General features: G+C 47.2%; 1 protein-coding gene, 1 long non-coding RNA gene and 1 other non-coding gene across 7 annotated transcripts; 1 reads left to right on the plus strand and 2 right to left on the minus strand.

Moving 5' to 3' along the window:
- Positions 1–14157, plus strand: b4gat1 (beta-1,4-glucuronyltransferase 1). 2 transcript variants are annotated; one of them, XR_009647325.1, is made up of 3 exons: positions 1–1440; positions 9372–9639; positions 13940–14157. XR_009647325.1 is itself a non-coding variant. In XM_060855340.1 (2 exons), the coding sequence occupies exons 1-2, from the start codon at positions 271–273 to the stop codon at positions 9561–9563; spliced, it is 1362 nt and encodes a 453-aa protein (XP_060711323.1). In that variant the 5' UTR covers positions 2–270; the 3' UTR covers positions 9564–11386. The 2 variants fall into 2 exon arrangements, 1 of the variants encoding a protein (XP_060711323.1); XM_060855340.1 differs by lacking the exon at positions 13940–14157 and having other exon boundaries at positions 2–1440; positions 9372–11386.
- LOC132836086 (uncharacterized) lies at positions 11515–25864 on the minus strand. 4 transcript variants are annotated; one of them, XR_009647327.1, is made up of 11 exons: positions 25850–25864; positions 24712–25019; positions 18718–18759; positions 18024–18058; positions 16517–16570; positions 15227–15251; positions 14450–14487; positions 13805–13837; positions 13428–13462; positions 11871–11990; positions 11515–11675 (listed from the first exon to the last, which is right to left on the minus strand). It is a non-coding gene; the product is annotated as an uncharacterized LOC132836086 (long non-coding RNA). The 4 variants fall into 4 exon arrangements; XR_009647329.1 differs by lacking the exons at positions 24712–25019; positions 25850–25864 and adding exons at positions 15952–16153; positions 20082–20103; XR_009647326.1 differs by lacking the exons at positions 24712–25019; positions 25850–25864 and adding an exon at positions 20082–20102.
- On the minus strand, positions 14571–14692 carry LOC132836371 (small nucleolar RNA SNORD22). The gene has a single exon (XR_009647372.1). It is a non-coding gene; the product is annotated as a small nucleolar RNA SNORD22 (small nucleolar RNA).
- Positions 25865–27344: the final 1480 nt, after the last annotated feature.

A 27344-nucleotide genomic window follows, 5' to 3' on the forward strand; every position in this document is an offset into this window, starting at 1 on the left:
TTCTGAGTGTGTGAGTGTGAGTGTGAGAGGGAGTGTGTGTGAGTGTGAGAGAGGGTGTGTGTGAGTGTGAGAGGGTTTCTGAGTGTGTGAGTGTGAGTGTGAGAGGGAGTGTGTGTGAGTGTGAGAGAGGGTGTGTGTGAGTGTGAGAGGGTTTCTGAGTGTGTGAGTGTGAGTGTGAGAGGGAGTGTGTGTGAGTGTGAGAGAGGGTGTGTGTGAGTGTGAGAGGGTTTCTGAGTGTGTGAGTGTGAGTGAGTGTGAGGGCGGGCGGCAATGGCGCGGCTGCGGCTCCTGCTCCCTCTCCCGCGGGCCCGGTGCTGGGGATTCCGGGCGCTGTTCGCCTCTTTGCTGCTGCTGGCCGCGCTGCAGCTGCTCTACCTCGGCCTCCTGTCGGCGATGCACGGCCGCCAGCAGCGGCTCCGCTACTCCCGGGGCGGAGGGCGGCCCGGGGCTGCTGCCCGGGGAGGAGAGCCCCAGTCCCGGGGAGCCCTGACGCTGGGACCGGGGAGGCTGGACCCGAGCGGGCGGTACCGCCTGTACCAGGACGTGGGCCGGAGCCCGGTGGCTGGTGATGCCGGGGACTTGGAGCTAAGCTTGGCCACTCACAGCTCCCTACACAACCTGCACCACCTGCCTGCCCTGGCACGGCGTTGGCAGGGTCTCCTGGCAGTGGCAGTGTTCGCTGGCCCAGGGGAGCTGAGTGCCAGCCTGCAGCTCATTCACAACCTGGAGGGGCACTGTCCGTGCCTGCGCGGCCGGGTCACCTTCACCTTGGTCACTCCCAGCGGGCCGCCGGAGAAGGGGGCTGCGCCAGGGCCGGGCGGAGGGGAGCCCGGGACCCGGGACCCCCAGGGCGGGGAGCCCCCGGACCCTCACCCGGCCTGCCGCAGGGCGCTGGCCCAGCTGCGCCGCTACGGCCTGGGCCGGGCCAACTACGCCCTCTCGGCCGGCCCCTACCCCAACAACCTGCTGCGGAACGCGGCGCGCCGGGCCCTGCCCTCCCGCCACGTGCTGGTCATCGACGTGGACATGCTGCCCAGCGCCGGGCTGCACCCGGGCTTCCTGCGGCTGCTGGGCCGCCCCGAGGAGGGCCGGCCCGGCGCCGGCCGCACCGTCTACGTGGTGCCCGCCCTGGAGATGCGCCACACCCGCCGGCTGCCCCAGCACAAAGCCGAGCTCCAGCAGCTCTACCAGGTGGCCGAGGTACGGCCTTTCTATGCCGAGCTGTGTCCGCGGTGCCAGGCCCCCACCAACTACAGCCGCTGGATCAACCTACCCGCCGCCGCCACCGCCACCACCAGTACCAGCAGCACCGGGCCCGCGCTGCGGGTAGCCTACACACAGGAGTGGACAGACCCCTGGGAACCTTTCTACATCTCCCGCAACACCGTGCCCCCCTATGACGAGAGGTTCGAACAATACGGCTTCAACCGCATCAGTCAGGTGAGCTGTTCGGACGTTATTGGCATCGCGGGTGGGGTGGGGCTGGTGAAGTGGGTTGCATGACCCCAAGTGGTTAATGCAAGTGACCTGTCAGAGTCATACCAGGCAGGATGTGGGATAGGGATATGTAGGGGTGTGTGTGTGTGTGTGTGTGTGCATGTAAAAGAGAGAGAGATAGTTAGAGTCATGGAAACAGATCCTTCGGCCCAACCCGTCCATGCTGACCCAGATATCCCAACCCAATCTAGTCCCACCTGCCAGCACCCGGCCCATATCCCTCCAAACCCTTCCTATTCATATACCCATCCAAATGCCTCTTAAATGTTACAATTGTACCAGCCTCCACCACATCCTCTGACAGCTCATTCCATACACGTACCACCCTCTGTGTGAAAAAGTTGCCCCTTAGGTCTCTGTTATATCTTTCCCCTCTCGTCCTAAACCTAGAGGAATTGAGTTCCGGAGTCCTGAGGTCATGTTGCAGTTGTATAAGACTCTGGTGTGGCTGCATCTGGAGTATTGTGTGCAGTTTTGGTCGCCATACTATAGGAAGGATGTGGAGGCACTGGAACGGGTGCAGAGGAGGTTTACCAGGATGTTGCCTGGTATGGTAGGAAGATCGTATGAGGAAAGGCTGAGGCACTTGGGGCTGTTTTCATTGGAGAAAAGAAGGTTTAGGGGTGACTTGATAGAGGTGTACAAGATGATTAGGGGTTTAGATAGGGTTGACCATGAGAACCTTTTTCCATGTATGGAGTCAGCTATTACGAGGGAGCATAGCTTTAAATTAAGGGGTGGTAGGTATAGGACAGATGTTAGGGGTAGATTCTTTACTCAGCGAGTCGTGAGTTCATGGAATGCCCTGCCAGTAACAGTGGTGGACTCTCCCTCTTTATGGGCATTTAAACGGGCATTGGATAGGCATATGGAGGATAGTGGGCTAGTGTAGGTTAGGTGGGCATGGACCGGCGCAACATCGAGGCCCGAAGGGCCTGTTCTGCACTGTATTTTTCTATGTTCTCTGCCCCTCTAGTTCTGGATTCCACCACCCCAGGAAGAGACTTGACTATTTATCCTATCCATACCCCTCATGAATTTATAAACCTCTATAAGGTCACCCCTCAGCCTCCGATGTTCCAGGGAAAACAGCCCAGGCCTGTTTAGCCTCTCCCTGTAGCTCAAACCCTCCAACCCTGGCAACATCCTTGTAAATCTTTACTGAACCCTTTTAAGTTTCACAACATCTTTCTGATAGGAAGGAGACCAGAATTGCACGCAATATTCCAACAGTAGCCTAACCAATGTCCTGTACAGCCGCAACATGACCTCCCAACTCCTGTACTCAATACTCTGACCAACAAAGGAAAGCATACCAAACACCTTCTTCACTGTCCTATCTACCTGCGACTCCATTTTCAAGGATCTATGAACCTGCACTCCAAGGTCTCTTTGTTCAGCAACACTCCCCAGGACCTTACCATTAAGTGTATAAGTCCTGCTAAGATTTGCTTTCCCAAAATGCAGAATGCGCATTTATCTGAATTAAAATCCATCTGCCACTTCTCAGCCCATTGGCCCATCTGGTCCAGATCCTGTTGTAATCTGAGGTAACCTTCTTCACTGTCCACCACACCTCCAAGTTTGGTGTCATCTGCAAATTTACTATCTATATCTCCTATATTCAAATTCAAAATTATATAAAGGATGAAAAGCAGTGGACCCAGCACCAATCCTTGTGGCACTCCACTGGTCATAGGCCTCCAGTCTGAAAAACAACCCTCCACCACCACCCTCTGTCTTCTACCTTTGAGCCAGTTCTGTATCCAAATGGCTAGTTCTCCCTGTATTTCATGAGATCTAACCTTGCTAATCAGTCTCCCATGGGGAACCTTGTCGAACGCCTTACTGAAGTCCATATAGATCACATCTACTGCTCTGCCCTCCTCAATCCTCTTTGTTACTTCTTCAAAAAACTCAATCAGGTTTGTGAGACATGATTTCCCACGCACAAAGCCATGTTGACTACCCCAAATCAGTCCTTGCCTTTCCAAATACATGTACATCCTGTCCCTCAGGATTCCCTCCAACAACTTGCCCACCACCGAGGTCAGGCTCACTGGTCTATAGTTCCCTGGCTTGTCTTTACCGCCCTTCTTAAACAGTGGCACCACGTTTGCCAACCTCCAGTCTTCCGGCACCTCACCTGTGACTATCGATGATACAAATATCTCAGCAATCTCTTCCACTATGGAAGCTTCCCCAGCTAGGGTAATAACTGAGCTCGTGGGCAGCATGACTCAGGGTATCGATGATTAGCAACAACTTGTAAATAGGACACTCATTGTGGTAAAACATCTAAATATTGTGGCTTTAGGTACAACACTTTCACAATGAAACTCCGAGATGTGTCAATGTTGCGCCTGTGACATGTGACAGTGGGTTATATGGAGATAGAAACTAGCAACTGGAAGAGGCCATTCAGCCTTGGTGCCTGCTCAACGATTCTGTCTGATCATGGCTGGTTCTATAACTCCACACCATACACCCGCCTTCTCATCATGGCCCTTGCTGCCTTTAAACTCTACAAATGTAAAGATATTTGATGAATTTATTCAGCGACCTGTCCTGCACAGCCTTTGTGCTGGTGAATTCCACAGATAGGCCACTCCTGAGTAAAGTAGTGTTGCGTCATCTCAGTCCCAAATGGTCTCCCCCTTACTCTGAGACTGTGATTCCTGCTTCCCAACTCTCCAACCAGGGAAACATTCTTCCCACCAGCCCTGGTCGGGTTTTGTACATTTCAATCCTATCCCCTCTCTTCTATGAAATTCTAGTGAATACAGGCCAAGCCGAACCAATCTCTCTTGATAAAACACTCCTGCTATCCCTTGTGATCCTCTGCTATGTTCTCTCTATAGCAAGTATATACAATGGAAGACCAAACCCGCACACAACACTCTACTTTGGTTAGTTTATTGTCACATGTATTAACGTGCAGTGAAAGGTTTTGTTTGGCGTGTAGTACAGGTAGATCGTACTGTACAAAGATCACAGGGCGATCAAACAGAGCAAGGGACACAAAGTTACAGCTGCAAGGATGGTGCACAGAGAGTGAGATCAACATTAGATTTAAAATTTGAGAGGTCCATTCAGAATAACAGCGGGGAGGAAGCTGTACTTGAACCTGTGTTTAAGCTTTTATATCTTCTGCCTGATGGAAGAGGGTGGATGAGATTATGACCGGGCTGGGAGGGGTCTTTGATGATGTTGGCTGCCTTCCCGAGGCAGTGGGAAGTGTAGATGGATACTCCAGGTGTGGTCTTCTTCCTGAAGAAGGGCTTATGCCCGAAATGTCGAATCTCCTGCTCCTTGGATGCTGCGCTTTTCCAGTAACACATTTTCAGCTGTGGTCTCACCAAGGCCCTATATAACCTGTTGTAAGACATCTCTACTTCTGAACTCAAATCCTCTCACAATAAAGGCTAATATATCACTCACCTTCCGAACTGCTGGTCAGAAGATGAGTGGTATATCACTCACCTTCCTGGTCTGCTTTCATTGACTGGTGAATAAGGACAAGCTTAGTGTGGTGCTGGAAAAGCACAGCAGGTCAGGCAGTATCTGAGGGGCAGGAGAATCGACGTTTCGGGCAAAAGCTCTTCATCAGGTCCTCCTGCTCCTCGGATACTGCCTGACCTGCTGTGCTTTTCCAGCACCACTCCAACCTTGCCTCTCATCTCCTGCATCCGCAGTACCCACTTTTGCCTGGTGAATAAGGTCAAGCTTTCGTTCATCTACATTTTCCAATACATCACTATTTTAAAGAATACCGTGACTTCCTGTTTATGACAACAAAGTGGACAGCTACATATTTGTTTGTGCTGTACTACATCAGCCATGTGTTTGTCCCCGTGAACTCAACGTCATCTCAGTCACCCTGAAACCTCCTCGCATCTTCCACACAATCACGCCCAGTTCAGTATTGTCAGCTAACTTAGAAATGGTGCACTCGTGTCCCTGATTCAGGTCAGTAATATATATCGTGAATAACTTTGGGCTGAAACATTAATCCCTGCAGTAATCCACGTGGTACAGAGGCTCAGTGGTTAGCACTGCTGCCTCCCAACGCCAGGGACCCGGCTTCGATCCCACCCTCGGGCGACTATCTGTGTGGAGTTTGCACATCCTCCCCGTGTCTGTGTGGGTTTCCTCTGGTTCCCTTCCACAATCCAAAGATGTGCGGGTCAGGGTGAATTGGTCATACCATATTGTCCATAGTGTTAGGTGCATTAGTCAGCATAAATACAGGATAGGGGAATGGGTCTGGGTGGGTTACTGTTTGGAGGTTTGGTGTGGATTTATTGGGTCAAAGGACTGTTTGCTTACAGTAGGGAATCTAATCTAATCTATTTATTCCCTCTCTACCACTGCATTAGTGTAATAGAACAGAGCAAGGAAGATAATGTTATAGCTGCAGAGAGCATGAAGAGCGAGATCAAGATTAAATTTTAAATTTGAAAGATTAATGAATTCTTAATCCATGCCAGTATATTACCCCGAACCCCATGCACCTCTAATCAAAACCCTGCTTGAAATCCAAATATACCATCACCAATGGCTCTCCTTCTATTAGTTATATCCTCAAAGAAACTTCAGTTGGTTAGATAAGCCAGATTTCCCTTTTATAAATTTATGCTGGCTTTGTCACAATCAATTAATGATTTCTAAATGTTCTGTAATCACATTTCTTATAAGAGATAGTGAAAAAGGCATTTGGTATGCTTCCATTTATTGGTCAGAGTATTGAGTACAGGAGTTGGGAGGTCATGTTGTGGCTGTACAGGACATTGGTTGGGCCACTTTTGGAATATTGCATGCAATTCTGGTCTCCCTGCTATAGGAAGGATGCTGTGGTTCTGTTCGCTGAGCTGGGAATCTGTGTTGCAGATGTTTCGTCCCCTGTCTAGGTGACATCCTCAGTGCTTGGGAGCCTCCTGTGAAGTGCTTCTGTGATCTTTCCTCCGGCATTTGTAGTGGTTTGAATCTGCCACTTCTGGGTGTCAGTTCCAGCTGTCCGCTGCAGTGGCCGGTACATTGGGTCCAGGTCGATGTGTTTATTGATTGAATCTGTGGATGAGTGCCATGCCTCTAGGAATTCCCTGGCTGTTCTCTGTTTGGCTTGCCCTATAATAGTAGTGTTGTCCCAGTCGAACTCATGTTGCTTGTCATCTGCGTGTGTGGCTACTAAGGATAGCTGGTCGTGTCGTTTCGTGGTTAGTTGGTGTTCATGGATGTGGGTTGTTAGCTGTCTTCCTGTTTGTCCTATGTAGTGTTTAGTGCAGTCCTTGCAGATTACACTACTTTGGTTTTGCTCATGCTGGATATTGGGTCCTTCGTCCTGGTGAGTTGTTGTCTGAGAGTGGCTGTTGGTTTGTGTGCTGTTATGAATCCCAGTGGTCGCAGCAGTCTGGCTGTCAGTTCGGAAATGCTCCTGATTTATGGGAGTGTGGCTAGTCCTTCTACCTTGTATATCGTTTCTCAAAAGTTCAAGATACAGCAAACCTTTTATTAATCAGCATCCAGGGGACCGGGATGTCATAGAGATGTCCAGTATGGAAACAGACCCTCTGCTCCAGCTCATCCAGGCCGACCAGATATCCCAACCTAATCTAGTCCCATTTGCCAGCATTTGGCCCATATCCCTCCAATGACAGGGGACGAAACTTCTGCAACACAAATTCCCAGCTCGGCGAACAGAACCGTTTCCTCCGGGTGCTCCGGTTTCCTCCCACAGTCCAAAGATGTGCGGGTCAGGTGAATTGGCCATGCTAAATTGCCCGTAGTGTTAGGTAAGGGGTAATGTAGGGGTATGGGTGGGTTTCGCTTCGGCGGGTCGGTGTGGACTTGTTGGGCCGAAGGGCCTGTTTCCACACTGTAAGTCTAATCTAAAACCTTCCTATTCATATACCCATCCCGATGCCTTTTTAATGTAATTGTACCACTTCCACCACTTCCTCTGGCAGCTCATTCCATACACGTACCACCCTGAGCGTGGAAAAGTTATCCTGTAGGTCCCTTTTAAATCTTCCCCCTCCCCCCCCCCCCCCCCCTCACCTTTAACCACTGTCCTGTACGTTTGGACTCCCCTATCCTGGAGAAAAGACTTTATCTATTTACCCTATCCATGCTCCTCATGATTTGGGTGGCACAGTGGTTAGCACTGCTGCCTCACAGCACCAGAGACCCGGGTTCAATTCCCACCTCAGGCAACTGACTGTGTGGAGTTTGCACGTTCTCCCCGTGTCTGTGTGGGTTTCCTCCGGGTGCTCCGGTTTCCTCCCACAGTCCAAAGATGTGCGGGTCAGGTGAATTGGCCATGCTAAATTGCCCGTAGTGTTAGGTAAGGGGCAAATGTAGGGGTAGGGGTGGGTTGCGCTTCGGCAGGTCAGTGTGGACTTGTTGGGCCGAAGGGCCTGTTTCCACACTGTAAGTAATCTAATCTAATCTAATCTAAAGGTCACCCTTCAGCGTTCGACGCTCCAGGGAACACAGCCCCAGCCTTGTATTCTTGTGCAACCTCACATCATCGAGAAGTTGTGCTTTAGGAACAGCGTTTAAAGTGTTGGCGATGTAACCGTGTTACAGACAGCACACATTTTAAAAGTTTGCGCTTTTGAAATTGTCCCCAGTTCATCAGTCACATGACATTGAATTTGCATTAATGAAACACCCGCGTCAAAGCAGCTGACCTGTCCTCAAACCCTCTCACCTGTCCTCAAACCCTCTCACCTGTCCTCAAGCCCTCTCACCTGTCCTCAAACCCTCTAACCTGTCCTCAAACCCTCTCACCTGTCCTCAAACCCTCTCACCTGTCCTCAAGCCCTCTCACCTGTCCTCAAACCCTCTCACCTGTCCTCAAACCCTCTAACCTGTCCTCAAACCCTCTAACCTGTCCTCAAACCCTCTCACCTGTCCTCAAACCCTCTCACCCTGGCCACATCCTGGTAAATATTTTCTGAACCTGTTCAAGTTTCTCAACATCTTTCCTAGGATGGCCAGAACTGAATGCAGTATTCCAAAAGTGGCCTTACCAATTTTTTTTAAATTTCAAAAATATACTTTATTCGTAAAATAATCATAAAATAATTTGATGGTCTGTACATGTGGTCATGCCATACATATGTCAACATTTACATACACAGCTCAGAATTATCATTGTTATATACAGGTCTGTGCATTCCTCACTCCTATGTCCATATATTTAGCTGAGGCGTCAGCAGAGCCCAAATGACTGCGCGGGCCCCCTGTTCTTCTTTAGACAGGCAGATGTTACACGGTGGTCTTTCCCCACCGCGCCTTGGCGGCAGCTGCCCCAAGCTTCAGCGCGTCCCTCAACACATAGTGCTGGACCTTTGAATGTGCCAGTCTGCAACACTCAGTCGGGGCCATGTTCCTGTCCAGCTTGATAAAAGCCCGAAGAACAGCGGATGCTGGAGGAGCACAGCATCTGTGAAGAGAAAGCAGAGTAACGTTTCGGGTCCGATGACCCTTCTGAGGAAGCTCGGTGGTTAGCACTGTCGCCTCACAGCGCCAGGGATTTGGGTTCAATTCCACTCTTGGGAGATTGTCCGCGTGGATTTCCTCTGGGTGCTCCACTTCCCCCCCACCACAGTCCAAAGGTGTGCAGATTAAGTGGGCATGGGGAAATGCAAGGATAGGGCGGGCAATGGGATGCACTTTGGAGGGTCAGTATGGGCTGAACAGCCTGCTCCCACTCTGTAGGGATTCTATGGTCTTGTGCTGCGGGCTGGGGCAGAAACAGACAGTTTCGGTTTGGGTAAGAGTTTTGGTTTTAGCCTTTTCCCGAGTGCTTCGGTGACATCCTGACTAAATCACTGTTATCACTGGTGTTTTTGCACTCCCTCGGCCAGGCCTGTGAACTCCACGTCGCTGGCTACACTTTCGCAGTGTTGGACAATGCCTTCCTCATCCACAAAGGCTTCAAGCTGGCCAGTGAGTTCCACCCGCAGAAAGACGAGGAGAACAGACGCAACAGGATTCTTTTCCGCCAGTTCAAGCAGGATCTGAAGCTAAAATACCCGGACTCACCCCGGTGGTGCTGAAACCCATTCCACCCGCAGAGGAAGCTGTGACTCACTAGGGAAACCAGAGACCGACTCCTCTCTCGTTCCCAGAGAGGTAATTGTGACCGATGCTTTCCTACTTCAATTGCAGGAAGCAGAAAGACTATTTTAGCCCATCCACGTGCTGGTCTTTTAGAAATGATTTGGAGGTGCCGGTGTTGGACTGGGGTGGACAAAGTTAAAAAGCACACAACACCAGGTTATAGTCCAACGGGTTTATTTGGAGGCGCTGTTGGGCTACGAGCTGGTGTTGTGTGATTTTTAACTTCATGTTTTAGAAACAAACTCTTGAGACATTTTACAATTAAAAACCGAACACTGTGGACGCTGCAAATCAGAAACAGAAATTGGTGGGAAAACTCAGCAGGGCTGGCAAAATCTGTGGAGAGAGGTCAGAGTTAATGTTTCAAGTCATGGAGTTGACCGGTGCTTTGGAAACAGGCCCTTCGGTCCAACTTGTCTGTCCCACGTTATTCTTGTCCCTTTCACCAGTCCAGTGACCCTTAGCATCGATGCTAGCCAGGAAACAAAGTTGATTTTCTTTCTATTTTCAGAACATTTGAGACTCCTATTTTTCTTCCCCCCCCGACACACTACTACCTGACAGAGGTAATGTTTATTTTTCCCCAGCACCTTGTCATGTGTATACAGGTGTTGGACAGTGAGAAAAAATGTGTAAATCTTTATTTTTATTCCACCATTGGGAAGATAGGAAACACCCAAGTGGCCACTGACAAGCAGTGTCCTTCTCATCATTAATGCTGCATGATCAAACAGTGAAGGGAAGGGCAGGGATTAAATCAAAGTTGACTTTTATATAGATTCTTTGGGGGTGGAGATATAGTCCAAAGGAAGACAGAACAGTTGGACAAAGGAGTGGATGGTCAAGAGTACTTTTCCAGTACTACTTGCCACACTGATCTTCAATAGCTGCATTCTCTTTCTCCTAATACAAGAGTGATACGATCTGGCACAGGATAACCTACTGGTTTCCAAGATGAAAATCCAACAATTTGGATACACCTCCATTTTATTAATCAGTCAGCTATCTCACACAACCCCTAGTTAGCCACTAACGGCCATTCTCCCACCCTGATCATTATCCACTCTTTGTCTGTCCAGCTGTTCTGCACCTTTGGGCTCTATCCCCACCTATCATTTATACTCCTCACAGCCCCCCTCCCACTTCTCACCTATTATTATTTTCTGCATAGTATCCACAAAGTTTCTTCCATTAGTTCTAAGCAGATTCTGCCAAACTTGCTGAGCTTTTCCAGTAACTTTGTTTCTGGGTCTTTTTGGTTTGATGTCTTTCCAAGTTTAGTTACATCTTAAGTGATCATTGGAAAGTTGTGTGGGGGTGGGGAAAATGTAAGAGAAAGTAGCTCCATAAACCACAAATCAGTTAGACACTACATAAAGCAGTATTATAGATTTAAAACAGTAAGCTATTAAATGGTGTTTGCTCAGCTACTCCTGTGATCATGGTTTCCTTATAACCTTCAAGGCCACTGTCCTCAGTTACCTTAAAAACATCAGCCTGCTGAATTCAGGCCCAGAGTTCTCACTAGAAACAGTTGCCTGTTTTATTTAGTATATGCAATGGTCTCAGTGAGGAGACACCTTTTACCTGGTGGCATCCATAAGAATCTGAACTCTTCAAATATCCAGGAGGTTGGCTGTTAATGCACACTAAACCAGGATATCTAGATCACATGGGTGCAATAGCACTGGGTCAGAAACACCCAGGTATCATGTTGGTACATTTTGTATCATGAATGAATAAATTATTTAAATTATCACCAGTTGTGGAATATTTAATTCCCCTCAAGTCAGGAGTCAGCACTCCAGCTCTTTTTCCACCCAAACTGAAGCTGGTCCATTAACAACTTCACAAACACAACACAATCAACACCAAAGACAAAGTGGATCAGGGAAAAAAAAAAAGTTTATTTCAATTAGACCACAAACAAAGCTGAACAAGTTTCTGGTCTGGGAAGCAGCTCAAAGTGGGCAATAGCAGCATATTCCATACACAAAGCAGGTAATGGAAGTATTATCCAAAGATGATCAAACCCCTTGCATCTTCACCTGTGGGGGAAAAAAAAAACAATATTATAGCCCTTTAAATCAAACCAGCCGATGGGTGTAATCTGCACTGATGTAGCCCTCAACACTTAAGACAAGCAATGTTCATGTGGAGACCTAAATCATTGCTACAGTACTTAATGAGATCAAACAGGGACTACTAAAATGATCAATGTGCATTGTTAAACTTCAACTAACCTTTAATCTAACTAATCTTGTAGTTACACGTGTACAGCATGGTGCTCTGGTTCTGGAAGGCACTGCTGGGTCTGTGCCAATGGTCACAATTAGTAGGTACTGTGCTCTTCACCCTGATACCTGCAAACAAAAAAAAAGTGAGGGATGGGCACAATCTCAGTTTCACACCATGAAAGACGACCTAGCACTGGAACTCACCTGTCCCCAGACACAGCTCTTCCTGTGCTACAGGTACCAGTGGGTTCAACCATCTCAGCTTCTGGCTCCTCATAGCATTAACACTGAACAAGGGAACACTTCATTAGTTTTGGGAAGTCCCTGCAGGGATCAGAGGGCCACACTGCACAGCAAGTGTTTGAAACCTCCCCTTGCTGCTGAATGTTAGTACTGTCCCACCCCAGTGGACACTGTAGGAGACAGAATCCTGACTGCTGGTCCCTATTGTAGGCACACTGGTGTTTCACAGATGTCCCTATTTCTCCTGTACTCCTCTCCTTGGTTTGTACTGGATTAGAATGCAGACTGAGCTGCAATGATATTATTAAATACAACCTTAAGTTATCTTATGTTGAAAGGAGGGATTACGTTATTCAAAACCAGCAACCCAAACTAAAGTGAAAGACTAACAGCAATCTAGATTTGTTCAATGTATTGTATCAGTGGTATGACACTGATCTTTTACTACGTCATATGATCCTGCCCCACCAGCAACCCGATGAAGGAGCAGTGCTGAAAACTAGTGCTTCCAAATAAACTTGGTGTTGAGATTTTTAAACTTGGCCCACCCCAGTACCTCTCTATCTTGTACTGCTAGTGCAAGTTAAGAATCTGATCACAGCTTGCAATCACAATAAAACCAGTTCATAAACAGCAGCTCTGTTAATCTTAGCCTGAACGACATCAGCAGCCTACATGATCACATGGGGGAAAGCAGTGAAAAGTCAAGGCAAAAAGGGTCAGCTGATTGATGTGTAAACTCACCTCAATGCTGATGGTGTATATAAAGTTGAGAAAAGTGTGGTGCTGGAAAAGGAAGAAGGGCTTATGCCCAAAATGTCGATTCTCCTGCTCCTCAGATGCTGCGCTTTTCCAGCACCACATTTTTCAACTCCAGCATCTGCAGTCCTCCCTTTCTCTGTGTACGTATCAAACACAAGTACCCAAGTATATTAGAAATGCAGAATACCGATTCAATGAGTGAGTTTTCCTCACTGTGGCAAGCTTTTTTTAAAGTGGCAATCAGACATTATACTAAATCAGTCATTGGGTAAATCAGACTGGGGCAGTAACAGTGTCATCACGAGCCAGAACAAAGCAAGCACTCATCTTCACCACACTCTAGATTCAGGAGGATTTCAGGGAAGGGGGTTGGGAGTTACACCCATGTCCCCCCAGAATGACAATAAGGGACAGGGTGAACTTAGCCAATGGGAGTTTGGTCAGTATAATGTGTGAGGAACCAAACTCAACAGAAGGCAGCTGCTGTCGGATATAGATCATTTCAGAGCCCAGGGATCAGAGGATATAAAAGGCAGCACAGATCACTGAGAAACCTACCTGGGTTTTTAAAAAGATTCTGAAGTCAGCCATACCTATAACAAAGGAGAGAAAGATCAGTACACAGCTGGTGCTTCCCCACCACAATCCAACCCCTACTGTTTTTCACTGCATCAGATATTTTTGTGACATCAGAAATTGTTCAGGCGAACGAAACTCCACTTTATGAATATCATCAGACTGCAGCATTAGAGAGCACCCCTCAGGAGGAACTCCTTTCTCCAGTGACCCACATCTGTTCTGAACGGGCTTCAGGCACTGTTAAGGTGCTGAGATGTGCAGCATTTTATAACCGCATGACCTTGGACACCCTCCCTTCCACATGGAGGACCATCAGCCTACATCCCATGTACACAGCCTTTGAACCAAACACTCACCAGGTCAGGACAAGGCCACCATCTTGTCTCAGGCTGAAACAGAGAGAAATGATGGTTAGGAACTGAAGCCAGTAGTGCCTTTGATCTGAAACAGAGCCTGGAGTCACTCAGGGTGTTCAATGTCTTTTCACACAGGGTCAAAGTGAGCTAAGAATCATCATCACCGGACTGTCCACAGAAAAGAGCAGTGTCCCCTTTTGAGAAGAACCTCCAGGCCGCAGCCTCAAGCCAAGAAACACTGATTGTCCCTTCTGTTCAGGAGCCGACCACCCACCCACCGAAGGATGGCCAAGTCCTGAAGCTGTGATTCCCCTGGGAGTCAGTGGGTTCAACATCATTTGAACTGGGCTAGTTTGTTTGGGGTAAGTGGGAGGGGGAGTCATGATGGGAGAAACTCCCTGAACAGCAATGGAAGGAGTGGGAAGAATAGAAGGGGAAGAATAGAAGGCAAAGATCCTCACCCACTGCACAATATACAGAGCTAGAGACAGAGTGTAACACCAGGGAACTGTTCAGGGGCAGCAGTCACCTTCCAGGGTGGTGTCTGTGGACCCACCTCTTGGGAAACTGGTGTAGACCAGGGCACAGCACTCAGCTCAACCAAAACAGGAGGACACTGCCCATTGCACCAGTAAGACCACTCACCTGATGAGTGTGTCTGGGCACCAGCTGTCTTCAATCACCTGGAAAAGAATGCAACAATATTGGAAAGAAGCACTCCCTTGCACACACCCCAACCCAGCATCTCCATTGATGCAGCTACGTTGTCCCATCAGACTGTTTTGGAAAACAAGCAATCCTCATTTCATACTGAGGAGACAGTGGGTTCACCTTTGCAGGTTCTGCCTCTACACAGCATGTAAGACTGGAAGCTAATCATCACAGGGACAAAAAACCCACTTCTGGGATTCTTTTGGTGGTGGGGTCACAGGAAAAATTCAGCTGAGACACTGTTGGAAAGGCTAGAGGAGCAAGATTCAACAGGCACTTATAAAAGGCATGAACAAAGCCTGAATCAAGTCAAAGGGTGGTTGGAAACGTGAAACAGATGCCGCAATCCATGATCATCCTCAATGGCAGTGCAGGATAGAAAAGGCTTCAGTGGCTCTGTTCTTAATGTGTATATTTTTAAAAACTATTAAGGGATAATTGCTGATCTGAGTCAGCTATGACCAAGAGGAAAACTCCTCACATGGTCTGACTTGAGTTTCAATCTATTGTGGATAACTAGAGTTGACTTGGACAGGATCCCATCCACATACCTTACAGGGATTTGGAACCCTCTCCGCACAGAGAAATGTAAACACCCTCCCCCCCACCCCCAAGAAACCGCAGGCTCCAGACTGGGCCTTCAACATGCATTAGGAACAAGAACTGCTGGCAGCACTAGATCAGGTTTCTGTTAAGAAAAGAATCACTCACCAGATATACACTTCAAGAGTCAGACCTGAAACAGAAAACAATCAAATAAGTAGCTGCAGGCTGATATCAGGAAACAACCCTGGGAAAGGCTAGCTGGTTTGATCAGGGCTTTGGTGATTTCAATGCATCATCGACAATGTCGTCCGCCCACAGGCCAATACCCGTTTATCATCATTTCAAACCACTCACAGGTACTGCTGTTCCAGAATTAAACCATTTCATGTGAACGTGACAGACCCAGAGAATGCAGTGATGCTAACCCATCATCCCCTCTGCTGGTGAACTCCTTACTAGTCACTTGAGCTGATTGGGAGGATCACCCACAATCAGTAGGTAACTATTCTGTATCACGTGAGGGAATATTAATACCTCAGCCAGGCTGAATTCAGCACCCACCTGCTTGGGAGCCTGGAGGACTGTTTTGCCATTCCCAGAAATGGTTACTCCCCCATCCCCTGCAGTTATATCCATCCTGACATCAGTCCAGGTCATGTCCAGCTGTCCTATAAGCTAGCCAGTAAGGGTCAGTAACTGGTACATCCAGCCCACTGCAGCCTGGACACCCCTCTGCACTTGCACACTTCAGAACACCACTGCAGTGTTGCTCAGAATCAGGTTCGAACAAAATCTTCATTTCAAAATATCTGGAGCAGGCCAGCTCCCAGCAGCTGCCCCACAGCCAGATCCCAGCTCAGAGCATAGCACATCAGTGTCTCAATGTCTACCTTTGAAAAGGTGGTTGCGTGTTGTCCTCCTGAAGTAATTCAGCACTGACCACAGGGATGATCCATTCAGATGGGTTCTAGCGTACCCTGATGGAACTCACCAACAGTGTGGTTGAGCAAATTTGAAGTGGCCACTTGATCAGCAATAGGAAGGAGATGGGTTGGTTTAGCCAATAGAAAAGCACAGCAGGCCAGGCAGCATCTGAGAAGCAGGGGAAAAAAATTAAAAATCATTTAGGGCAAAAGGCCTTGATGGTGGGCTTTTGCACAAAACGAAAATTCTCCTGCTCCTCTGATGTTCCCTGATCTGCTGTGCTTTTCCAGGACCCCAATCTACTCTGATCTCCAGCATCTGCAGTCCTCACTTTCTCCTAGATTTAACAAATACACAATCACCCCCTTGTATCAATCAACACCCCAGGGCAGTCATCTAGAGCAACAACTTCTGAATTGGTAAAATGGGGGTCGCAACCCACAAACCCATCAGTAAAAGCACAGATTTGACCATCTAGGACAACAGCAGCCCCAGGAAAGCAGAACCCTCCCTCTTCCTGACTATTCCTACCTGAGCAAGGAGGAACTTCAGCACTTGCTGCATGGTCGCAGTGCAGGACGGAATCTGTCAAGACAAAAAGAGATAGATGTTAACTTCGACAGCCAACAGCATAGAGAGAGCAGAGAATCTATTGCTGCTCTCAGTCCAAGTTTGGCATCAACTTGAATTCAGATATATGCTTGTCTGTTTTTAGATCATCACTGAAACAGCAGGTGGAGGCCACAAATCAACACTGATCCTCACTTACTGAGTACAAAATCTTCACAGGTCAGTCAGTGAGATGAACATCCAGAGTGACAAAGATATTAGTAAGACCACAAAGCATTACTTCAGGAACAATTCCAGCAAAACCTCTCTTTACTCTTCCACAGGATCACTGGCAGGGACAGTGTTTACTACCTCCTTAAAACAAAGTGTCTGCATAGGGCCATTTAAGTCAATCAATCCTGTAGATCGGGATTCATGCAAGTTCAAAACACGGTCCTCCACGGAAGGAAATTAGTGATCATGAGGCCATATTTCAATTCCAGAATATAAAATTCCAACACTGTTTGATAATGAACTCACATCTCCAAATACATCAAACAAAAAGAGAGGTTGCTGGAAAAGCTCAGCAGGTCTGGCAGCATCAGTGGACAGAAGTCAGTTCACATCTTGGGTCCAGTGACCCTTCCTCAGAAGGAGACTCAAGCCATTAACTGACCTCTCTCCAGATGCGTTATGCTTCTCTAGAAATAAATCCTTCCACTTAACCCAAAAGTTTAAAAACATCTACAAAATCTTAAGTGAACCAATCTGCTAAGTCTGTGCATTTGAGACAATACCCCAGCACTACTCAATTTTATCAATGCCCCTTACAAAGTAACACATTTAGCGCCCACGATCCATACTATGCCCTCCTATACTACATCAGCACAACTCCCTATTCTCAAGCTAATTTGGCCGTTGATGTATCCAGACTGCAAATTCATTGTGTCTAAACCAGATATTAGATTAATTACTTAGTGTGTTGAAACAGGCCCTTTGGCCCAACAAGTCCACACCGACCCTCTGAAGAACAACCCACCCAGACCCATTCCCCTACATTTACCGCTTCACCTAACACTACGGGCAATTTAGCACGGCCAATTCACCTAACCTGCACATTTTTGGACTGTGGGAGGAAACCGGAGCACCCGGAGGAAACCCACGCAGACACAGGGAGAACGTGCAAACTCCACACAGACAGGTGCCTGAGGTAGGAATTGAACCCGGGTCTCTGGCACTGAGGCAGCAGTGCTAACCACGGCGTATCAGTAGCAGTTTAAAACTAAGCCCTGAATTCTGAGTTGTGCTGAAGGACATTTGATTTTTAATGCTACATGCACTCATGTATAGGAATGCAGTGTACAAAGTCACCACACACAAGGCATATCTTACATACAGGCACCTAGGTACAGGATCTTAAGAGAGTAGAAAGAAAGAAAGAACAAGGTTAAGTTAAACATTGCAGTAACTGCACACTAACAATGCTCACCTTGAGGTTAGCCATGACTGCAGTCAAGTCAGAATCTGTAAAAGAAAATGCAGCCCTTCAAAAACTTTGCTGGTGTCCAAGTCAAGTTAGTGTCACTGAGGACTTTCATGAACTTTATTGAACAGAGACCCTTAAATTAAATAGATACCCAGTAGCAGCTGCCAAAGCACGTTGACAGCTCAGATATGGGTTTTACGTCAAACATCACAGATAACTTCGGCAGCAAACATGGCTCTGCCTGGGTAATGTTTCATTGTGAATGAGATTATGCAGCTGCTCAGTGCTACTCAGCTAAAAAACTTAAAAGTTTCTACATGGAGTATGCAGAAAGAGAGAGTTCATCCATCATCTTTGTAGCACTGGTCACACACTGTTTCCCCCCCCAGCTCACTGAATCCCACACAGTTGGAAAGGCTTCCCTCCTGGACAGCTGGGGCATGCTAAATTGCCCAGAGTGCTAGGTGCATTAGTCAGAGGGATATAGGTCTTGGTGGGTTACTCTTTGGAGGGTCGGTGTGGACTTGTTGGCCGAAGGGCCTGTTTCCACACTGTAGGGTATCTAATGTAATGCCCATGATGAGTACCAATTACAGAATCCAATAAACATCTGAATTTTAGTTCACACCTCATCTCAGACCCAGCCAGAATTCTGAAGCCAATACAGTGCCCTATTTCGCCAGCAATTTCCACTCACCCATCTCGTTTATTCCTTTCAACATCACCGTGGTCAACTCGCCTGAAAAACAAGGAAGACTGATTATTAACACAAGCACACTTCTTCTCCCCCCCCCACCACCACAATAATTTTTACAATAAAGGGGGAGGCCACTTAGTATAGAGAAGAGCATGTTGGCTATTCACAGAAGTGAACAAATCCATAACAGTACGTCAATGCACAACTCCCAAAGCCCCCAAATCAATGACTTAATGCTGACAATACTGCTTATAGTCTTACCCCAGTTCAGCTCATTTGTTTAGACACCGACAGGCACAGAATCCCCAAACAATCTCAGTTTAGTCCCAGAACAGGAAATAAAAAAATCTCAAAACCAGGTTTATTTGGAAGCACTTAGTCGTCAGGTGGTCGACCACATGAAGGAGCAGTGCTCTGAAAGCTAGTGCTTCCCAAATAAAACTGTTGGGCTATAACCTTGTGTCGTGAAAGTTGTAACTTTGTCCGCCCCACTCCAACACCAGCAGCTCCAAATCATACCACAAGAACTAGGGCTTTAAAATTCAACACATACTCCACAATAGTTAAGTACAAAAAGCTCCTTGGGTTAAGTACAGACCAAGACGGTATATAAGTTGTGTAAAGAACTGGAATGTGCACGTTCAGGATATAAGGAAAACATATGGGACAGGGAGGGGGGGGTGAGAAGAGATTTTTTTAGGAAAGCAGATCGCACAGGGAAGTGGGGGGGGGGGGGGGGGGGGGGGAAAGAGAAGAATATTTAGGAAAGCAGATTACAAAGGGAAGGGGGGGGGGGAAGAGAATATTTAGGAAAGCAGATTACACAGGGAAGGGGGGGGGAGAAGAATATTTAGGAAAGCAGATTACACAGGGAAGGGGGGGGAGAAGAATATTTAGGAAAGCAGATTACACAGGGAAGGGGGGGGGGGAGAAGAATATTTAGGAAAGCAGATTACACAGGGAAGGGGGGGGGGGAAGAGAATATTTAGGAAAGCAGATTACAAAGGGAAGGGGGGGCAAGGAAGAGAAAGATATTCAGGAAAGCTGATGGGAAAGGGAAGGTGAGAAAGAAAAACCCCTATAAACGAACCCTTGCCCGTGGTGGGACGGGAGGCCGGGTTTACAAGCAGCAGCCCTCATCCTCAGAACACCGAGTAAAGCTCTAATCACAGGGAGAGTCATCACAGGTCTGTGACTGGTAGTGCTCATCATCGAGAGGGAAGGCAGACGCCATCGGGGCAAAAATGAGACGCGGAGGGCCAGCCGAAGGCGGGAGGATGGAGATGGGTGCGGGTATCGGGCTATGGGGGGTCGGATGGCGGTGGATTGTCCAGGTCCCCCCCCCGCTTCCCTCCCAGACTCACCTCCAGAGGCTGCCACAAAATGGCCGATTGCCGCCCGCGCGCTGCCTTTTGTAGCAGGCCCGCCCCGGGGCATGCTGGGAGTAACGTCCCTCCAGCCACAATTAATAAATAAAAATCCGCTTTCTTTAAAATAAAACCCAATCCAGATTATTCCATTATTTGACTGGATATAAATCGATGCGATTTTCTTTTTCGAAAGGATAGGTCCAATCACTTCCGTGTTGGCTGATGCTTTTTGGCGCGAAAGGGGGATGGTTGTTTTCCCGCCAAACAGCTGCAGCCCCAGTTCCTTCATCTCCACTTTATCTTTCAACAGAGTTGCACACCAACATACACGTTTTACATGAAAGAATGTGAGGATTGCAGACTGTTCTGCCCATCCTCCCTTCTCCTAGCTCACTTTTTTTAAATTTGGAAAGAGGCATTCAACCAGCCCAGTTTTACTTGCCCCACAACTCCCACTCCTCATCCCAATTCAATTCCATCCAGGCAATAAGAACTGTGCCCACTCTCACTGCCCAGGGGTGGTGGAGCTTGGAGGGATTGTCAAAAAGGAGTGCAGAATTAGGGAGGGGAACTGTTCCACTCAGCAGAGAGGTCAACAACCAGTGGTCATAGTTTTAGGGTGGGGAGCAGAAGAACCAAAAAAGATTTGAGGAAAACATTTTCCCAGGAGAGTGTGTATTAGATCACACTTATTCAGAGGAGCACTTCAAACACCATCATATCAAGGACTACAGATCAAGTGCTGGAAAATGGGATTTGAATAGATGGAACAAAAACAAATTGCTGGAAAAGCTCAGCAGGTCTTCTTTCGGTTTTTGTTTAGAATTTGGTAGGGTTTGATAGGGTTAGGGACTGGCACAGTTATGAATGGCCCCTTTACATGCCATAAAACTCTTTATCACTAAATCAGAGAAGATGCAACCAGTGCCTCAGTTGATTAAGTGGCCTCCTTAAAGTCTGTGCCATATTCTAATTCAATAAGAAATACCCCACAATATTTCAATTTGTAGTTTATGAACACAGGATGAATTAGTCCAATCAGACCATTAAGCTCTGTAATCAATAAGATTTTAGCTGGCTGATTGTGGTCTTAATGTCACTTTTCTGTTCAACCCCCATACTCGCTCACGGATTTAAAAATCTCTAATTTCAGCATGCAATATATTTAGTGACCCAGCCCCTGCTGCTCGCTGGAGGAGAGAATTCTGAACATTAATGACTCTCAGAGAGAGGAAATTCCGCCTCTTCTTTAACAGAAATCTCTTTATTCTGAAATCACACAGACTCTAATTCTAGAATACGCGTCAAGAAGAAATAATCTCTTAGCATTGACTGTAAAACCCCCTCAGTAATCTTCCAAAAAGAGCTTTTGGAAAGGCGTTAACAATGGATTCAAGTAATAAGACTTTATTAATGGGTACATCGTGAATTCCAAGGGGATGAGCACAGTTCCATGACTAACGTATGATTCATGTTTCTCCATTGTGTGAGAACCAGGGGTGACTAAACCAGCAGCAATGACAGCCTAAAGTAAATCGTGAAATATTTCAGAAAGATTGCATTGGCATCTGTCAAAAGAAGAAAATGCCTTTTTCACAGTCTGAGAGCCAGGATTTTCATGCACAAAAAAATCTCACCATCATTATATTATCAAACAACTTGTTCAGAGATGATATCACATACCGTTGCAGTAGCTGACACTTGAACCTCAGCCTCTTGGTCCAGAGGTAAGAACACTACCACTGCACCATAAGAGTGGCATCATGGCTCAGTGGTTAGCACTGCTGCCTCACAGTGCCAGGGACCCAGGTTTGATTCCACCCTGGGATAATTGTCTATTCAGAATTTGCATGTTCTTCCTTTTTCTGCGTGAGCTTCCTCTGGGTGCTCCAGATTCCTACTACAGTCTAAAGATGTGCAGGTTAAGTGGATTGGCCTTGCTAAATTGCCCATTGTCCTGGGATGTACGGGCTAGTAGATTAACCATGGGGTATGCAGAGAGATCGGGTAGACGGGTGGTTCTGGATGGCAAGCTCTTTGGAGGGTGGGTGAGGATTTGATGGGCCAAATGGTCTGCTTCCACTCTGTCTAAGATTCCTCCATGCCATCATTGTATGATTAAGATTTAAGACATTCAAATAAAACTAAACGAAGCGCTTAATTTCATTTTGAAAGAAACTGAAAAGCAGAGAAGTCATATTAAACTTGTACAGTCCACTACAAATGAATGTATAATTGCTGCAGATTGAAACATCACATGACAGGGGCAGGTTTACACCACATTTACAAAATCACAGACAAGTTATAGTGCAAAGGCTGTTTGGCCCATTATGTTGACACCAGCTCTTCCAATCAGCATCTCATCACCTGGCATTTCCCCATAACCCGTTCCTTTTCAAATGACATTCTAATTCCTTGTTGAAAGCCTTGTTTGAGTCTATCTCCACTTCACTCTCACTGTCCATGAGACCTGGGAGCAGAAGACGGCCATTCAGCCCATCGAATCTGCTGCATTATGCAATGAGATCATCGCCAATCTTGTTATCCTCAACTCCAGTTTCATGCCATTTCCCCTTAATCTTTGACACTCTTCATGATTCAAAACCTGTCTCTGTCAGCCTTTAATATGCTCAATGACCCAGCCTTGACAGCCCTCTCTGGTAAAGAATTCCACAGATTCACTCCTCTCTGAGAGAAGAAATTCCTCCTTCTCTATCTTACGTAGGTAACAACTTACTCTGAGATCATGCTCCTCTGGTCCTGAACTCTCCCGCAAGGGGGACAACCTTTCCACATCTCCTCTGACATGTGCCCTCAGAATCTTATTCTAGAATTCAGGCTAGACTCTTCAGGAGAGATGTTGGAAGTACTTCTACAGACAAGGCTGTTAGAGGTTTGGAACTATCTTCCACAAATGGCATTGAATGTCAGATCAGTTGTTCACTTTAAATCTGAGATAGATACATTTTTGTTAAGCTAAGATATTAAGGGATAAGAGCCAAAGGCAGGTATATGGTGTTAGGCCACAGACCATCTAATTGAAAGATAGAATGGGCTTGAGGGGCTGAATGGCCTCATTCTGTTCCCATGTTGCTAATTGCTGCACCATGAGGGGCCTGCACTCAGCTCCTATCGGTCCCAATGTCTAGGATAACCCCTCAAATAGCTCTTTATCTCTCTTCCTTTTCAGAAACATTTCAGAAACTAATCTCTTTGACCCCAGTTTTGGTCTCCTGATCTAATATTGTCCTTATGTGGCCTTTGTTTATAATTCACCACGAAGCGCCTCAGAACAGACCATTATGCTAAGGATAGTACAGAAATAAACATTTTTATTGTTTGCTCAATGAGTTCTTTGACATGATTTGAATCTTGCTCATTCATGAAGTGCCAAAGCATTTGAAAAATGTCACCATTTCCACAGTCCAAACATGTGCAGGTTAGGGTGGATTGCCAAATTGACCCCAAGTGTCCAGGTAAGTGCAGGCGAGGTGCATGAGCCATGTGTTTTAGACAATCCTGATGAAGGGCTTATGTCCAAAACATCAACTCTCCTCCTCAGATGCTGCCTGACCTGCTCTGCTTTTCCCAGCGCCACCCATTGCGATTCTGACTCTCCAGCATCTGCAATCCTCACTCTCTGCTAGTATTAGCCATGGGAAATGCAGGATTACAGGGATAGGGTGGGGATCTACTGTCCTCACTCTCTGCTAGTATTAGCCATGGGAAATGCAGGATTACAGGGATAGGGTGGGGATCTGCAGACCTCACTCTCTCCTAGTATTAGCCATGGGAAATGCAGGATTACAGGGACAGGGTGGGTATCTGCAGACCTCACTCTCTCCTAGTATTAGCCATGGGAAATGCAGGATTACAGGGACAGGGTGGGTATCTGCAGACCTCACTCTCTCCTAGTATTAGCCATGGGAAATGCAGGATTACAGGGACAGGGTGGGTACCTGCAGACCTCACTCTCTGCTAGTATTAGCCATGGGAAATGCAGGATTACAGGGACAGGGTGGGTATCTGCAGACCTCACTCTCTGCTAGTATTAGCCATGGGAAATGCAGGATTACAGGGACAGGGTGGGTACCTGCAGACCTCACTCTCTCCTAGTATTAGCCATGGGAAATGCAGGATTACAGGGACAGGGTGGGTACCTGCAGACCTCACTCTCTGCTAGTATTAGCCATGGGAAATGCAGGATTATAGGTACAGGGTGGGGTATCTGCAGTCCTCACTCTCTCCTAGTATTAGCCATGGGAAATGCAGGATTACAGGGATAGGGTGGGTATGGATGTGCTGCTGTTCAGAGTCACGGTGTGGACCTGATGGACCGAAAGCCTTGCTTTCCACACTGTCCAGATTCTATAATTCGATTAACGTCAGAGTGCTGGGAAAAAAAAAACATAGTGAGAGAGAAAGAGAAAGAGGATGTGAGGACAATTTGGCAAAGTAGACAGGCGGGAGGCTGGAAGAACACAGCAACCAGGCAGCATCAACACTATGGGTGTAACCCTTCTTCAGGACTGGGGGTGGGTGTGGAGGGGCAGCTGCAGATAAAGAGGGTGGTGGGGACAGGGTAGTGAAGTGGTGATAGGTGAAGACAAGTAGAGGGTACGACCTGGTTGGTTAAATCCAAAACGTCAACCTCTCCCTCTCCTGAGGTTGCCTGGCTTGCTGTGTTTTTCCAGCCTCCTGCCTGGCTCCTTCGGATTCCAGCATCTGCAGTTTCCTTTGTCTCTTGTCTCGAACAATTTGGCAAAGCAGATATATGCAATGAGTGGCAGTAGATGGCAGTGTTGCACCAAGGATAATAATTAATTGACACGTACAGCTCTGATTTGAACCAGGGAAAAGCAGCAAACAATTCAAATCAAAGAGTTTTTTTCTGCTGGATCATGTCGGACATACACAGAGGTCTGGCAGTATCTGGGGAGAGAGAATTGGAATGAATGCGTCATGTCTAGGCCAGACAGAGAATGCTTTATAGAACAGTATAGAGTTATAAAAATGTAACAGCATGGAAATAAAGAAACATCAAAAATAGGACCAGTATTAGGCCTTTCAGCCCTGCCAGCCTGCTCCCCCATTCAGTGTGGTCACAGCTGATCATCCAACTCCGCTCTCTGTTCCTGCTTTCTCCCTCCCCATACCCTTCCATCCCTTCAGCCCAAAGAACTGGATCAAATTCCTTCTTAAAAATGTTCAATGTTTTGGCCTCAACTGCTTTCTGTGGCAGAGAATTCCCCAGGCTCCCCACCCTCTGGGGGAAGATGTTCCTCATTATCCTACCTCGTATCTTTAGACTGTGACCCTTGGTTCAGGAAACCCCAGCCCCCAGCTCCTCCCCCCCCACTCCCCGCCCTGGTCATCAGGAACATCCTTTCTGTGTTTACCCTGTCTGTTCCTGTTAGAACGTTATACGTGTCAAAAAGGAAACCTGTTCATCCATTGTGTCCATGTCAGCCCATCAAGCATCCATCTAATCTAATCCCATTTTCCAGCACTTGGCCGACAGTTTTGTCTGCAATGTGTTCATCTCAATACTTCTTAAATATTCTGAGAATTCCCTCCTTTATCACCCTTTCAGGCCTCACCCTTCGGGTGAAAAATTACTTCCTCAAACCCCCTTAAAACTTTTTGCTCACTACCCAAAATCTACGCCTCTTGATTACAGACCCCTCTCCTAAGGGGAAATATCTCTCCCTCTATGCCTCTCAGAACTTTGTGCACCTCCATCAGGTCTCCCCCCACCTCACCTCAGCCTTCACTACTCTAAGGAAAACAATCCTGGCCCATCCAGTTTCTCTTCATCACTGAATCACTCCAGCTCAGGCAGCGTCCTGGTGAATCTCCTCTTCACTCCTTCCAGCACAATCACATCCTCCCTATAGTGCGGTGACCAGAACTTCACACTGTACTCCAGCTGTGGCTGAACTAATATCCATACAGCTCTGTCATATCCTCTGCCCTCCTTCCAGCGCAATCACATCCTTCCGATAGTGCGGTGACCAGAACTGCACACAGTACTCCAGCGTGACATAACTAACATCTTATACAGCTCTGTCATATCCTCCCTGACCTTGCATTCAATGCTTTGAATGACTCTCTATGTCTATTTTCGATAAATCACCATTCAGGCCTCAGTGGGATTTTGTGTCCACTCTGGACCCTGCACTTTAGGAAGAATATCCAAACCCTTAGAGAGGATGGGGAGGGAAATTTACTGGAATGGCCCCAGGGATGAGGGTCCTCAGTGAACAAGGAGAGAGACTGGAGACGCTGTGGGATTGCTCCCCCTGGAGTGGGGAAAGTTCAAGGGGGAGATTGAATCGAGGCATTCGGAATTAGGAAGGGGCTGTCGGATCAAGTCAATGTTTGGAGAAGCTGCTCCCAGTGACAGGAGAGTCACAGACTGAAGGGGTTCAGGAACAGATTCCGAGGGAGGGAGAAGATGAAGAGAATATTTTATTTGAGGCAGTGAGTTGTTGTGATCTGGGACCATGCTGCCTGAAAGGGCAGGGAGAGAGCAGATTCAATTGTAACTTTCAAAACAGGGGAGTATCAGGGAAATAGTAGGAAAGGAGGAATTTAAAGAAAGCTGTGGAGAAAGGGGATAGTTTCGATAGCTCTCTCTCAAAGGGATGGAGCAAGCGACCAACCCTGTGCCGTGTGATTCTCTGTTTTTTAAGTTATAAAGCCACAATTTTATGAGGTGCTGCAGCACAGAGTACAGAGGTCAGATTGTGAATCCGATCCACCATGCATGATTTGCACTGAACTGGACTTTGGTAATATCTGTTCTGGTTTATGGTTAAAGCAGCATAGTTTTATTATGGTGATTAACTGCATTGGGTAATTGAGTGAGGTCAGACTTTTTATATAATACAGCACAAAGCCTATCAGAAAATGTAAACAATAAGATACAAGGTCCTCAGGCTTGTTAATGTGTAAACTAGCCAATAGACTGAAGGACAGTTTAATCTGGTAACTGCCATTGTGCAGGAGGTAGCTTTCTCACAACAGGGTTGGTCGCTCAACATTAATGATCTGACAGTACTCTCCCAAGATTGAACCTCCAAGGGTACAACAATCCCTCAGCATTGACCCTCTGACAGTGTCCATTCCCTGAGCGCTGACACTCCAACAGTGGCCACTCCCTCAGTACTGACCCTCCGACAGTGGCCACTCCCTCAGCACTGACCCTTCGACAGTGAAATGCTCCCTCAGCACTGACCCTCCGACAGTGCCCAT

This window comes from Hemiscyllium ocellatum, chromosome 46 (genome assembly GCF_020745735.1).
Source record: "Hemiscyllium ocellatum isolate sHemOce1 chromosome 46, sHemOce1.pat.X.cur, whole genome shotgun sequence".
Taxonomy (NCBI): domain Eukaryota; kingdom Metazoa; phylum Chordata; class Chondrichthyes; order Orectolobiformes; family Hemiscylliidae; genus Hemiscyllium; species Hemiscyllium ocellatum.